General features: G+C 42.9%; 1 protein-coding gene across 3 annotated transcripts in view; it reads left to right on the forward strand.

Moving 5' to 3' along the window:
* The window catches only part of TMEM14A (transmembrane protein 14A), a 39,194-nt gene extending 23,809 nt beyond the window's left edge, over window positions 1-15,385 (forward strand). For all 3 annotated transcript variants that reach the window (XM_030198951.1, XM_030198949.1, XM_030198948.1), the window contains exons 3-5: window positions 2,436-2,537; window positions 5,279-5,366; window positions 15,196-15,385. In XM_030198951.1, coding sequence (XP_030054811.1) covers window positions 2,436-2,537; window positions 5,279-5,366; window positions 15,196-15,235 — 230 coding nt within the window. In that variant the 3' untranslated portion in view covers window positions 15,236-15,385. The remainder of the gene's footprint in view (window positions 1-2,435; window positions 2,538-5,278; window positions 5,367-15,195) is intronic.
* Window positions 15,386-16,151: the final 766 nt, after the last annotated feature.

Raw genomic sequence — 16,151 nt, forward strand, 5'->3', positions numbered from 1 at the left:
CTGTCGGCCTTCCCCCCATTTCTAGTTTAAAAGCTGCTCTATCTCCTTCTTAAACGCCGATGCCAGCAGCCTGGTCCCACTCTGGTTAAGATGGAGCCCATCCTTTCGGAATAGGCTCCCCCTTCCCCAGAATGTTGCCCAGTTCCTAACAAATCTAAAGCCCTCCTCCCTGCACCATCGTCTCATCCACGCATTGAGACTCTGGAGCTCTGCCTGTCTCTTGGGCCCTGCGCGTGGCACAGGTAGCATTTCAGAAAATGCTACCCTGGAGGATCTGGATTTCAGCTTTCTACCTAAGAGCCTAAATTTTGCTTCCAGAACCTCTCTCCCACATTTTCCTATGTCATTGGTACCCACATGTACCAAGACAGCGGACTCCTCCCCAGCACTATCTAGAATCCTATCTAGGTGACACGTGAGGTCCGCCACCTTCGCACCAGGCAGGCAAGTCACCAGGCGATCCTCACGTCCACCAGCCACCCAGCTATCTATATGCCTAATGATCGAATCACCAAGTACAACAGCTGTCCTAACCTTTCCCTCCCGGGCAACATTTGGAGATATATCCTCGGTGCGAAAGGATAATACATCCCCTGGTGGGCAGGTCCTGGTTACAGGAGTACTTCCTACTTCACCAGGGTGATGCTCTCCTTCTAGGAGACCTCCCTCCTCCAAGGTAGCACAGGGGCTACCTGACTGGAGGTGGGACTTCTCTACAACATCCCTGTAGGTCTCCTCTATGTACCTCTCTGTCTCCCTCAGCTCCATCAAGTCTGCTACTCTAGCCTCAAGGGAACGGACACGTTCTCTGAGAGCTAGGAGCTCTTTGCATCGGGCACACACATATGACACCTCACCAATTGGGAGATAATCATACATGTGACACTCAATGCAAAAGACTGGATAGCACCCCTCTCGCTGCTGGACTGCTGACTCCATCTTAGTGTTTTTTGAGTTTTTCCGTAATTTAAAACTTGCTAAAGTATTAAGGATATCAGCCTATCACTAACTTACAGTTCCTCCTTTAAACCCCAATCTTCAAGTTCCGAAAGCACAAGCAAAATTTGTTCACTTACCAGAGAAATATCCTCTTCTCCCAGAACTTATTAGAAGGAAAGCTTTCAACGGCGCGCGGCACCTTGAGCAGAGGCCCCGAGTGGATCGGAACGGACCTGGGAGTCACTCTGGCGAAGGCTCCGAGGATATGCAGATGAGCTGCAAGTCCTCCACGGCACCTGAGAAGGCAACCGGTGGGAGAGCTGGGCACCTCTCAACCAAGAAAAGGCTTACCAGGGGTTAGGCCGAAGCCAGCATTCCTCCCCCTGAGGGTCACCTGATCCTGGCTAAGAAGTACCTGGCTAAGAAGTACCTGGTAGCTCAACTAAATATATTCTATATACTGCATCCTAAATCTAGGTGCTGCTTATAGAATATGTTTAGGTGGAAATGTTTACTGCGTGGATTTTTTAGGCGCCTTATATAGAATCTGGACCTTAGCGGCCTGCATTTTGAGGCACTTTATATTATTGCTGCCCAAATTGCCCGTGCTGGACAGAAATCTGGGGCTGCATATGAATATTTCAGCACACATTATCTCTGAATCCTATCAGCTGAATAGGTTACCTGTTCAAGGTTAACACCACTGGCATACCAAAGGTGGGGCAGTAGGTATGGTCCACCCTGGGTGCAGTAAGGGGGGTGCACTGAGCAGTTGAGTGGCTGTCAGCTCTGCCGGTCCCCTGCCCCCTCTGATGTCAACTTCCTGTTCTAGGGCGTGGGACCGGCAGAGCCAACAGCAGCACAACTGCTCAGTGCACCCTTTTACTGTTTGTTTGGATGGATGGAGGGGGGGGGGGGGGTGATGTGCCTGGAAGAGGGAGGGGTGTTCTGCCCCAGGGGGCAACCAAGCTAGGTATGCCACTGGTTAACACACACATAATCGACAAGCAGAGAAGAAACCAAAACCTTCGTTCAGATCAAAACAAGCAAACAAAACAGCAAAGGAGACACCAAAGATGATGAAAAACAACCAACAGACTGAAAGAGTTTATTCCATAAAAAGTACTGTACTCGACACGAATCATGTTTCAGCCACAGAGGCCTGCCTCAGGAGTCCCTGTGGTTTACAAACACTTCTTAAGGTGTTGCAACGTCTGTGTATGGTGAACCAAACAGAAATCTAAAACACCTTGAATATGCAGAAACAGTATACAGACATTGGTTGGCTGTTTTTCATCATCTTCGATGTCTCCTTCTCTGTTTGCTTGTTTTAACACACACATAAATCACCCTCTGCAGTCCCAGATATTTCTGCTCCAAATCCGGGTCGTAAGGATTTCTTGTGAAGTCTCAAGATCAGAAATGTTCTAAGTATTTGCCCTGAAGTGTGATTAAAGCCTTTTGTTTCCTTTCTGTAACTGGATATCTTTTTGCAGGCAGTATAGTGTCTTTGGTTGCTGGACTATCTTTTGGTGCATTGGCTGGTTATGGTGCTTATTGCGTAACATGTGACCGAAGAGATGTAAAGATATCATTATGTAAGTAACTTTCTTTCTTTCTTTTTTCTTTCATTCATTAATTTTCAGTTCATACCTGGTGCTCTATACATAAGGTACTTCAGAAAAACTACTCAAATTATCAAGAAATGTTACAAAACCCAGACATTGAGTAGAATTATAGGTAGAAAACAGAGAAACAACGGGACACATTCTAAGGTGCAAATCTATTTGACGATGGATGTAGTAAGCTGCAATTAAATGGGCTGCTATCACACTTTAATGCATGATAATGGACCATGTTAACTGCATGCAAATGAGTTTGGAGGAAAATTAGAGTAAGTCAAATTTCTCAGAATAATGCCACCATTTGTGGAGGAAAAACTTCCAGCTGTTAAGGTTTACTTAAATTTTGTCATAATAATGACTGTGCATTGACAGTTGCATGTTTTGACAAGTTATTTGGGAATGCCAAGTTACTCAAACAAGTAATTTTTGTAGTGATCTTTGAATAACATGCAAAAAATAGCTAAAATCAAAAGATTGCAAATAGTTAATGATTTGCTGATTTAGAGTGTATTAATATGTTTCTGAACATCACCTGCCAGAGTCTCTGCAGAGAAGTGTTAAAAGGAAAATCTCTCTTGCCGAATTTGCATCTTACTTCTGCCAGTCAGAAAATCACAAATTTCATTAAACTTGTATATTTTCCGCTTTACTGAAAAATTTTATGCAAAAAACTTTCTTGTGGAAATATTTCCTGTTTTTACTGCATAGACACAAATCAACCTACATATGTATGTTATAACATCATACTTACTAAACACCAAGCATACCACCATTCATACGTCAATGGAGCTCATTGCCACCACTTTTTTTTTACTCAAATTACAAATGCAATACAAAAAACCATCCTAAGCATAAACAAATGTCCTGAACCAATCCTCTAACAAAGTTACACTTTTAAATTAGCAAGGAGTCCTCTGAAAAACAGTGCTGCATTTGTAATCAAGTCTTATCTTTGAGCGGTGCAGCCTTGTAGGCTCCTTAGTTTTTTTTATCGGCTTCATGGTTGACTGAAGAACAGGGATGTCAGGTATCATGTTCAAATTTTGTACTCAAACTTTGCTGGTCTATGTGGCTTGTTGATGGATGGAGGCAATGAAAGTTGGGGCTGTGTAATATGAAAATGTCAAATAGGTATGCCCATTTTCTTATTAAGATAACGACAAAACTGATAGCGTACACAGTGCCTCACCTTGTTATGAGAGCAGATTTCAGTACTGTAGCTGATTCCCTGCTGGACTGCTCTCCCCAGCAATCTGTAAACCACCACAGTTGTTGATGTGTGCAGGCCCATTTTAGATAACCTGTGGATGCCAGAAAATAAACGTGAAAGTAACAATGTGTAAAGAAGGAGCATCATTTTAAAAGAGCAACTCTTGACATGGAGGTTCAATGTGAAATCGACAGATCCACACCCTCAAGAATATACAGTTTTTTTAAAACTCTTGTGTGAAAGCGAAAGAAACATATGGAAAGGCCCCAAAACATGGAGATTCCATGTATAATTGTGTGTGTGTGTGTGTGTTGTTGGGGGGGGGGGGGTGGAGAATATTGGGGGCAACCTGGGGGGGGGGTGGAGACACATATGTATCTCTGGCATGGCCACAACCTGCACAGGTGAGTGGAGGAGTAGCCTAGTGGTTAGTGCAGCGGACTCTGATCCTGGGGAACTGGGTTCAATTCCCACTGCAGCTCCTTGTGACTCTGAGCAAGTCACTTAACCCTCCATTGTCCCAGGTACAAATAAGTACCTGTATATAATATGTAAACCGCTTTGAATGTAGTTGGAAAAACCACAGAAAGGTGGTATATAGTCCCATTCCCTTTTCCCTTCCCCTAACCATGTCTTACATATATATTTGGCTATTCTGAAAGGGGTACATATATAGAATGCTCTTATACGTGGCATGTTGGCTGCCACTTATACATGCCTTCATGCACTGCTCTGGGGCCTGGCAAAGTGAGCCATGACGACGGGTTTCCTGTCCTGCATAACGCAGCTGCCTCTACTGAACCCCATGCACTAAAACATACTTTTTCTTTTTTAACGCTGGGGGCATATTTGGGGGCAGAGAGTAGGCATGCCCAGCCAGCGCTAATCGGTTAGCACAGTTACATCACCACACACTGATTAGCCCGTGGTTAGCGTGGGAGCCCTTACTGCCTAGAAAATAGGTGTCGGTAAGGGCTTCCTCACTAATGGCAATGCGCTAATTGAGAAATTAGCATGTGCCCATTAATTGAAGAAATGGAAAATGTGGCCATTTTACAGCACACTAAAAGTGTCCTCTGCGCAAGGGAAACCCACACGCTAGTCATAATGCAGGCCACTTTTTAGGGCAGATTTAAATTCAGCCTTAGTAATGGTGTTTCTTTCCAAAGCCATCAGAAGCACATGCTAAATATATTCAAAGAGTGCCGGACTCGGATCATCATCAAGTTCCTGTTAGTAGTGCATATCAGACAATTGTCAGGCCCCACAGAGGCTCATATCCAGGTGTTTGAAAACTTGGTATTACATGACATTATACATCTTGAAAAGGTTCCTGTTAGGAGCACAGACAATTTGTCGGTAGAAGTATTTCTTGTTCAACAGTTAATCTTGTAAAATATTTTGAAATGAATAAAGGGTAAAAAAAAAAATCAGTTAAGCTTTATATCTAAGTGCCAGGTTTGCTTAGTATAACACAAATAATTAATTTTTCTCTGAATCATAGATGCAGCTATCATTTTGGCTACAGTTATGGGGATACGCTATAGAAACTCAAGGAAGCTAATGCCAGCTGGCATGATAGCTCTCCTAAGGTGAGCATATATTTTTTCTCCAGTTTTCTTGCTGAGAGAGAGGTCACAGAAGGGCTGAACCATCTAGTATGGATTTAAGTCAAGATGCCTCTGGTCTCATTGAGAAGGAGGGGCAAAAGGAGTAGTAGTGGGACTCGGACCTTCCCCAAGCCATAGCAGGCTCTGTTCCACTGGGTTAAGGAGAGGAGTGTGTAAATAATTCTATCCAAGGAAATAAAAAGATGTTCTCATAACATTTATCCCACGGAGGGATATAAAGGATAAAGCACCAGATGTTATTACACCAAACCTTGTATGAGCGGTCAATTGGTGTAAGTAGCTCTTCAGTTGTTGTTTTCCACACAGCAGAATGAACATAAAACAAAGCTCTCATGTGTTTTGATGTCCCAACGATTTTCATTGAGTTTATTCTATTTCTTCCTTCTTGCTATGAGGCCTAAGTTGGGATTTCAGCCGTGCCCAAATCGTGACAGCTGGGAGGAGCAGCCAAGGGCTGACCCAGAGCAATTGGGTGGGATAGAAGCTGAGATACTGCTGGCTGCCACAAATGGGATAGGGACCTTGCTGGGGTGCTGACCTCATCAGCCCCACAGCAGCCTTGTTGGTCCCATAGCCAACTCTCTCACCTGGGGTTCCATCATAGCTGCCTGTCAGCCACATGGCCACCTCTCCCTCCAGGGGTTCACCATAGCGGCAGGTGCCATGAGACAAACCATGACTCCCTCCAGGAGATCCACAATAGCGGCAGATGCCATGAGATGAACCGCGACCAGGAAGCTGGTTCTAGACCAAACTGCAGCTGATCACCACAACTCCCAGCACTGAGACTGAAGACAGGTAGGGGAATCGACTCAGAGAGAAGCGTGTACAGGCAGCGGAGGCAACAAACTCTTGAACCCCAACATTTTGGAGAGTAAGCCCGAGATAGACAACCTCCTTCACCCAACTTTATCACATCCTGATACAAATTAAAGCCAGTGGGACAACCCATGGCGCAGGAACTAAAATCCACTAAAAAGAAACTGCAGAACACCTGAACTTGCAAACTCACACACATGCATTATATATTTATTATATAAATATATAAATACTCCCCCAGTGGTCACCAACCCCCTCCCACACTAAAAAAATAAAAATAACCTTTTTTTGTCAGCCTGTATGCCAGCCTCAAATGTCATACCCAGCTCCCTGACAGCAGTATGCAACTCCCTGGAGCAGTTTTTAATGGGTGCAGTGCACTTCAGGCAGGCAGACCCAGGTCCATCCCCCCCCCCCTACCTGTTACACTTGTGTTGTGCCCCCCTTCACCCATAAGGGCTATGGTAATGGTGTAGAGTTGTGGGAAGTGGGTTTGGGGGGGGGGATTTGGGGGGCTCAGCACACAAGGTAAAAGAGCTATGCACCTGGGAGCTATTTGTGTATTTTTTAAACATTTTTAGAAGTGCCTCCTAGGGTGCCCGGTTGGTGTCCTGGCATGTCAGGGGGACCAGTACACTACAAATGCTGGCTCCTCCCATGACCAAATGCCTTGGATTTCGCCGGGTTTGAGATGGCCGGCATTTTTTTCCATTATCGCTGAAAAACAAAACTGGTGATCTGAAACCTGGTGAACTCTGGCATTTGGCCGGGCTAAACTGTATTATTGAAAAAAAAAAAGATGGCTGGCCATCTTTTTCGATAATACGGTTCCGGCCAGCTGTTGCGCTGCCGCCAAAATAGATCGCCGGCGACGTTCGATTATGGCACCTATGTGAACCCAGAACAGAACACACAAAAATTGTATGAATTCATGAACAATCTATTGAACACCCAAGCTCTGTGAACATCAAATGAAACACCACCAAGTGGAGACAAACTCATACAATACTTTGAACTAAATATAGTAAAAATAAGATCTTTCAGCAACACAAATATCCCTCATAGACTTCTTACATGAAAATAAAACCAACAATGATCATACCAAAGAAGAAAAAATCTGGTCCTCCTTCAAGACAACTACAACCAACTATTTAAAAAATTACTGACAAAATACGCATATGCAAAGTGCCTACTAGACAGCTGGCCCAACTACATGATGAAAAATCCACCAGACTGGTTAATCGAATGCCTTACAGAGCACATAAAATACATGCACTCAAAAGGCCACTTCCTTTCTGACAAGGGAGGTATCATACTCCAGTCCCTAAAAACACTACCAGTAAGATAAATGAACTTACAAACTATAGACCAGTGGCCTCAATACCATTACTGGCCAAAACAATGGAGGCTAAAGTAGCAAAACAACTAATGGACTACTTAACACATTGCTCACTCCTTCACAATCTTGCACAACTTGCAATCAGGATTCAGACCACTATACAGCACTGAAACAGTCATAACCACTCTGATAACAAAATTCAGAAGAGTAATATGCCAAGGCCAAAACATCCTATTACTACAATTTGATATGTCAAGTGCCTTCAATCTAGTAGACCACACAACACTGATGACCCTACTCAACAATATGCGAATTAGCGGAGTGGTGGCAACCTGGTTTAATTTCTTTTAAGGACCAGATCCTACACTGTAAAGATGTCTAACCAACTCTCAGCCTCCTGGATTCCAGACTGGGGGGTACTACAGGGTTCTCCAGTATCACCTATAATATAGGGTAAGATTAAAAAAGGTCTGGGCCTTATGGAATAATGGGCCACAACCTTCAAACTCCAACTAAATAAAGACAAAACCAAATTCCTGGTTCTATCCAGTCCACACAACCCCACTTCCTACCAAAACTTCACAATCAAACAATAAATATACCAAATCGAAACAACTAAAAATACTAGGAATTATTCTCTATAAACATCTTACTCTAGAAAGCCAAGCATCAGCAATCATATCAAAGTGCTTCAGAAATCTATGGAAAATGAGACAGATCCGAGACTACTTTCCCAGACAAACATTTTGCCTAATAGCACAATCACTGATACTGTCCCAACTAGACTATTGCAATGCAGCATACTAAAGTTGCTGCAGACCATTCAAAACACAGCAGCAAGACTGATATTCAAAAAGTCAAAATACGAAAGAGCAACACCACTACTCAAAGCACTACACTGGCTTCCAATCAAGGCAAGACTATTCTTCAAAGCAAGCACTCTTATTTTCAAAATACTATTTGACATATCCCCAGACTACATTTTAGACCTGATTGAATTATCCCCAAGAAATGAAAACCCAGGAACCAGAAGCACCTTCTACTTCACCTACCAAACTGGAGAAACATAACATACAAATTCATCTACATAGCTGGATTTTGCTATCGGGGTTCTAAATAGTGGAACTCAAGATCACAAGAAGCATCACAAACTATCTCCAGTTCAGAAAAGAACTAAAGACATACCTTTTCAAGAAATTATATGGGTAACAACCCAGCTTATTTTCGAAAGAGAAAGATGCCCATATTTCGACCCAAATAGGGAGATGGGCGCCTTTCTCTCATGGGCGCCCAAATCGGTATAATCGAAAGCCGATTTTGGGCGCCTCCAACTGCAGTCTGTCGTGGGAACGGACAAAGTTGACGGGGGCATGTCGGAGGAGTGGTGAAGGCGGGACTGGGGCGTGTTTATCAGCCGAGGAGAGATGGGCGTGCTCGGCCGATAATGCAAAAAAGAAGGGCGCCAGAAGCGAGAATTTGGGTCACTTTTTTGGACTTTTTTTTTTTTTTTTTTTTTTTTTTTTTTCACGAGCAAGTCCCCAAAAGATGCCCCAACTGCCCAGATGACCACCGGAGGGAATTGGGGATGACCTCCCCTGACTCCCCCAGTGGTCAGTAACCCCCTCCCACCAAAAAAGAACTTTAAAAACTTTTTTTCCAGCCTGTATGCCAGCCTCAAATGTCATATCCAGCTCCATCACAGCAGTATGCAGGTCCCTGGAGCAGTTGTTAGTGGGTGTAGTGGACTTCAGGCAGGTGGACCCAGGCCCATCCCCCCCTACCTGTTACACTTGTGCTGCTAAATGGGAGCGCTCCAAACCGCCCTCAAAACCCACTGTACTCATATCTAGGTGCCCCCCTTCAGCCATAAGTGCTATGGTAATGGTGTAGAGTTTTTTTGGGGGGGGGGGGGATTTGGGGGGCTCAGCAACCAAGGTAAGGGAGCTATGGACTTGGGGGTATTTTAATTTTTTTTTTAATTGTTACAAGTGCCCCCTAGGATGCCCGGTTGGTGTCCTGGCATGTGGGGGGACCAGTGCACTACGAATCCTGGCCCCTCCCATGACCAAATGCCTTGGATTTGTTCGTTTTTGAGCTGGGCGCCTTTGGTTTCCATTATCGCTGAAAACCGATACCGCCCAGCTCAAATCCGCCCAAATGCGATGCATTTGCCCGGCACAAACCGTATTATTGAAACAAAAGATGGACGCTCATCTTTTTCAAAAATATGGTCTGGCCCGCCCCTTCGCGGACCCGTCCTTGGAGATAAACGCCCATGGAGATGGGCGTTCGCATTCGATTATGCCCCTCCACATGTGTTACCAATGTTCTACACCACTTTAATCATAACACACCAATGTATCACCGTCTAATTGAAAATTGTAAGCCACACACATCAATGTAATTTCAATAATTATAATCAGTAAGCCACTTTGAACCAAAACTTGCTTTTGGATAATAGTGGGATACAAGAATGAATAAATACATACAGTGGGGGAAATAAGTATTTGATCCCTTGCTGATTTTGTAAGTTTGCCCACTGACAAAGACATGAGCAGCCCATAATTGAAGGGTAGGTTATTGGTAACAGTGAGAGATAGCACATCACAAATTAAATCCGGAAAATCACATTGTGGAAAGTATATGAATTTATTTGCATTCTGCAGAGGGAAATAAGTATTTAATCCCTCTGGCAAACAAGACCTAATACTTGGTGGCAAAACCCTTGTTGGCAAGCACAGCGGTCAGACGTCTTCTGTAGTTGATGATGAGGTTTGCACACATGGCAGGAGGAATTTTGGTCCACTCCTCCTTGCAGATCATCTCTAAATCATTAAGAGTTCTGGGCTGTCGCTTGGCAACTCGCAGCTTCAGCTCCCTCCATAAGTTTTCAATGGGATTAAGGTCTGGTGACTGGCTAGGCCACTCCATGACCCTAATGTGCTTCTTCCTGAGCCACTCCTTTGTTGCCTTGGCTGTATGTTTTGGGTCATTGTCGTGCTGGAAGACCCAGCCACGACCCATTTTTAAGGCCCTGGCGGAGGGAAGGAGGTTGTCACTCAGAATTGTACGGTACATGGCCCCATCCATTCTCCCATTGATGCGGTGAAGTAGTCCTGTGCCCTTAGCAGAGAAACACCCCCAAAACATAACATTTCCACCTCCATGCTTGACAGTGGGGACGGTGTTCTTTGGGTCATAGGCAGCATTTCTCTTCCTCCAAACACGGCGAGTTGAGTTCATGCCAAAGAGCTCAATTTTTGTCTCATCTGACCACAGCACCTTCTCCCAATCACTCTCGGCATCATCCAGGTGTTCACTGGCAAACTTCAGACGGGCCGTCACATGTGCCTTCCGGAGCAGGGGGACCTTGCGGGCACTGCAGGATTGCAATCCGTTATGTCGTAATGTGTTACCAATGGTTTTCGTGGTGACAGTGGTCCCAGCTGCCTTGAGATCATTGACAAGTTCCCCCCTTGTAGTTGTAGGCTGATTTCTAACCTTCCTCATGATCAAGGATACCCCACGAGGTGAGATTTTGCGTGGAGCCCCAGATCTTTGTCGATTGACAGTCATTTTGTACTTCTTCCATTTTCTTACTATGGCACCAACAGTTGTCTCCTTCTCGCCCAGCGTCTTACTGATGGTTTTGTAGCCCATTCCAGCCTTGTGCAGGTGTATGATCTTGTCCCTGACATCCTTAGACAGCTCCTTGCTCTTGGCCATTTTGTAGAGGTTAGAGTCTGACTGATTCACTGAGTCTGTGGACAGGTGTCTTTCATACAGGTGACCATTGCCGACAGCTGTCTGTCATGCAGGTAACGAGTTGATTTGGAGCATCTACCTGGTCTGTAGGGGCCAGATCTCTTACTGGTTGGTGGGGGATCAAATACTTATTTCCCTCTGCAGAATGCAAATAAATTCATATACTTTCCACAATGTGATTTTCCGGATTTAATTTGTGATGTGCTATCTCTCACTGTTACCAATAACCTACCCTTCAATTATGGGCTGCTCATGTCTTTGTCAGTGGGCAAACTTACAAAATCAGCAAGGGATCAAATACTTATTTCCCCCACTGTAAATAAAATAAACCACATATTCAGTTCCATCAGACCAAAGTAATCCTTTAGACTCCTCCCAGGTTTTTACTGAAGGTTGTAACCCCATATGAATGAAGAAATAATGCTTCCCACTTTCTTTTTGAAGCCTCATTCGAAAGCTCAAGAGAAAGCCCTTCATACTCTAGATTGTAAACAAGCTGTTGCTTGTTACGTGAACAGAACTGCTTTATTCAGAAAATCAACTCAACTGTTCATTGCATTTAATCCAACTCGTACTGAAAGGTCAGATGCATAAAGAACCTAAGTCAAATGGCTCTTGCATACAATTCTACCATGAACAAGCACATATTCCTCTCAGCTCCAAATGCAAATCCCATCAAATTAGAACTACAGCTACAATAGCTCTCTTGAAATCTGCCTTATTGAACACAAACTGTAAGGGAGTTCCCTGGTCCTCTCCTCATACTTCACACCACTGTTTGAACCAGACTGCAGCACAAAACAGTGCCTTTGGTAAGACTGTGCTGATCAAGCTGTCCTTGCCACTCTCACACTTGACAGTGCAGGCTGCTCTAAGACCATATATTAACTGAGTAGCCCTAAGCCTGAATCAATCCTTCTTGGGGTTGATGGAAAAAGCAGTGTTGCTCACCTGTACCAGCTGTTTTCTGTAGGCAGCAAGATTGATAAGGCACACAATCCTTCCCACCTTCCCAAGAGCTGTTTAAATGTGTTGCGCTTTAGAACCAGCTGAGGAGACTGCTACATGCAGGAAGGGATGCACTTGCTCTATTCTATTCTATTTTATCTGAGTTTTGTATGCCGCCCATTATTCCCAAAAAGGATTCACAGCAGTTAACAAATAAGTACCTGTATACAATATGTAAGCCGCATTGAGCCTGCCATGACGTTCTCTATATTAGAGGGAGTTACAGTAATTGTTGTCATACAATTAACATTGTTCAACTAAAATTCTAATTTTCTCATTACATATCAAATAGATTTTCAAAGCCTTCCTGAAAAATAAATAAGAAGGTAGACCCTTCATAGTCTTGGGGGCAATGTATTCCAAAACCGTGTCCCCTGAAAAGGAAAAGAACCCTCATAAATTGATTTTAACCAAGCATCTTTTGAAACAGGATAACTCAGTTTTAGAGTTTGATAGAAACACAAGTTCCTCCCAGAAGAGGGCATATCAAGCCAGTGAAGATCTTTCATAAAAGGTGAGATACTGTCAAAGCGACCCAATCCATAAAGTTCTGAGCTCTGGGAGAGCAGTTATTTGATGACATTAGACACTTATTTATTGGGATTTATTTTTTTGTGGGCCTTATCAATCATGCTATCTACAGGAAACGCCAATTACAATGAGCAGCACTACTTTATCCACTCCAGTTCATGAGCTGAAATGGTGGTTCATCAAACTGTACAATAGCATGCCCACTTCCAAAAAGTCACTACTTGGCTGCTGCTTGCTTGTTGAGCTCATTACTGCTCAACATAAATTAACCACTCGTATGACTTTTTGTGGTGTATAATGATTATATCATCTGGTGGTTCTTCATTTATGAACTTTTGTAGATTTCCCCCGAGATAAATAGGATTGTTTTTTAGGGCCCTGTTTACTAAGCTTTGCTAAGGGTACACTAAACAGCACGTGTTAAACACTAAAAACACCCATAGGAATATATGGCTGTCTCTAGCATTTAGTGTGTGCTAGAAACGCTAGTGTATCTTAGTAAACAGGGCCCATAATTTGTAAATTGTAAATGAAGAACAATAAAATAGTTTATGAACATACCTTTTTTTTTCTTTCGACAGTAGTATTGCATTTATGTAAAACATTTCAAAACGCTTCAAATTTTCTCAAACTTTGGTTTAATATTTTTAGGGCTCTGTTTATTAAGATGCGCTAGTGTCTTTAGCCGCACCTAAAATTAGCATGCACTAAATCCTAGAGACAGCCATATATTCCTATGGGTGTCTTTAGTGTTTAGCGTGTGCTAAAAACACTAGCACGCTCTTAGCACAGCTTAGTAAGCAGGCCCTTAGTTATTAAACTAGTGTTTTGTTATTTGATATCTGTACTTTTAGGGATCAAGAACTACTACAAAATTATTCTTTAGGAGGAAATAAATTCTAATAGTTTCCCTGGGTCAAAAAACATATAATTAGTAGAATTTAAGAAACACAACATTTGCAAGGAAACCTAAGCAGGAAAGTTCCTCCTATTCGGAGAACTCTCTCCTTCAACAACAAAAATTCTTTTCTTCTTCTTTGTGTTTCCTTGGCAAAATCAGGGAAAATCTGAACTTTTGATCCAAGGAAATTTGAGTTCATGTGGCGGAAATAAAGCTTAAATATATTGTTACGGTCTAATTCCAGAGCAAAAGTGACCAGCAGCGTGGTTCTTTCAGTTATAACCTCCATTGAGCTCTCCAGGAATTCTGTTAAATTTAAGCCAGATTGAGGAGCTTCAGAAGAGGTTCCCTTTCCAGCACCAGAATATATTGCATTTTAGTAATGGGTGGAAAACCCTCAGGAGGGACACCCAATATTTCCCTGAGGTATTTTTTCAACATTTCCAGTGCTGGAATCAGGGGAGATTTGGGAAAGTTCAAGAAACGTAAGTTATTTCTCCTAGTCTGGTTCTCCAAATATTCCATTTTACGCTGATGGATGTTATTAGTTTTTATCAACGATAAAACTGAGGAATTCACTGCTTTTAAATCTTTATCAAAAAGTTCCATTTTAGTTGTTTGCTCTGCTATTTTAATAGTAGCCACTTCCTGAGCCTGCTTTAATTCAGCCACATCTCCCCGTAGAATACCTGAAATCTGTTGTAGGCTGGAATTCAGTTCTTGAATTGCTTCCCAAAGTTTGTCTAGGGTTACAATCGTTGGTCTTATCATTACACCACGCTCAATGGCAGAGTCGCCGATTTCCCTCTCAGGCAGCAGACCTGCCTGGAACGTTGTTCCTACCGGCGTCGAGGCAGCAGCGGGGTCTCCACACGCAGTCACAGGGGTCCGACTTCCGGCCTCCATGTTCTGCTCCCTCGCTGCCCTCAATTCCTCCCCATCTGTCGCAGGAGAGGTGGAACTGCCCTGCCTGTGGAGGTAGGCAAAATAGACTTTCCTTTCCGCTTTCCCATTCTGGGTCCGAGGAAACTCAAACTGTGACAGAGTCTAGAGGATGTCAGAGGCTAGCTCGCGCACGTCTGCTTCAGGCGCCATCTTGGATCCTATCTTAATTGGGGTTTTTTTGGTCAATCCAATCTAAGTTTAGTGCTTATTACCATTGTTTGTCATGCAAACTTTACCAGATTGGATCCTTGAGCCAGCTACTCTTTTGAAGTCAAACCGCTTTAGGCTGGATGCCACAAGCTGCATTAACAGAGTCTTCATTAACTTTCTGTCATTGTTTATGACAGTAACCTGGCTCCCTCACCTTCCTTGCTCTGGCTTTACTGTATAGTTACTGAGAGAAATATACTGTTCATAGATGGCCATTGAGTCATCATGCGTGAACTCAGTCCTGATATATTTTTTCTGTGTGTTGTTTGCAGTATCTTCATGATCGTGAGACTTGTCATTAACCTCCTGTAGAGTCTGCAGGAACTGATGACTGAAACACTGTTTCTCTAGAAAACAAGCAAGATCGTTGTCCTTTAGGACATGGAAGAGATTTAACAAATCTCTTTGTCTGGTGTCATATATAATTCTATATTTCTGAAATAAAAATTTTGTATTTCTGGACTGCTGTTTCAAGTTTAGCTTTGAGATGAATTATAATATTTTTTTTTCCAGATACAATAAGTAGGATTGAAAGTTACATCAATTCTTAAACTTTTGCAAAAATATTTTACAGTTTTTTAATCAGGTTTTTAATTGATACAAGGTATAACATTATAAATATAAGTATATTAAAGATGCTTAGAAGTATGGACCATATGGATTGTGTTCTCTTTCCTTAACCTTGAGGACGGACTTAGGAAACAATTTTATTTATTTATTTGTGACATTTATATCCCACATTATCCCAAACAAAAGTTTGAGTTAAAATTTTCACAACTATCCATATAGGTGCAAAGCACACACATACCTTCCCTTTCAAAAATGCCATGGAAAAATTCCCTTACAGAGATATACATCTGCTATTTCTGTGGATGCATTTTCTGAGGGACCAAAAGCTCACTGTGGGGAATGCAAAACAGGCAATACATAGAATCCGCTACGTTGCCTGGCTTTAAATCGGTTATTTTTTTCCTATCAAGACATTGACAGAGTCAGAACAGAAACTAATAAGGGAAATGGGATGGGATTTGATATACCACCTTTCTGTGGTTACAATCAAAGCGGTTTACAAATTATATACATGTACTTATTTTGTACCTGGGGCAATGGAGGGTTAAGTGGCTTGCCCAGAGCCACAAGGAGCTGCAGTGGGAACCTCGAGGTGGTTAGCAGAAAGATGATTTATTGCCATGAGCAGGGTTTCCTGCATTTGCTGTATGATATATGT

Source organism: Microcaecilia unicolor, chromosome 3 (assembly GCF_901765095.1).
Source record: "Microcaecilia unicolor chromosome 3, aMicUni1.1, whole genome shotgun sequence".
NCBI classification, from domain to species: Eukaryota; Metazoa; Chordata; class Amphibia; order Gymnophiona; family Siphonopidae; genus Microcaecilia; species Microcaecilia unicolor.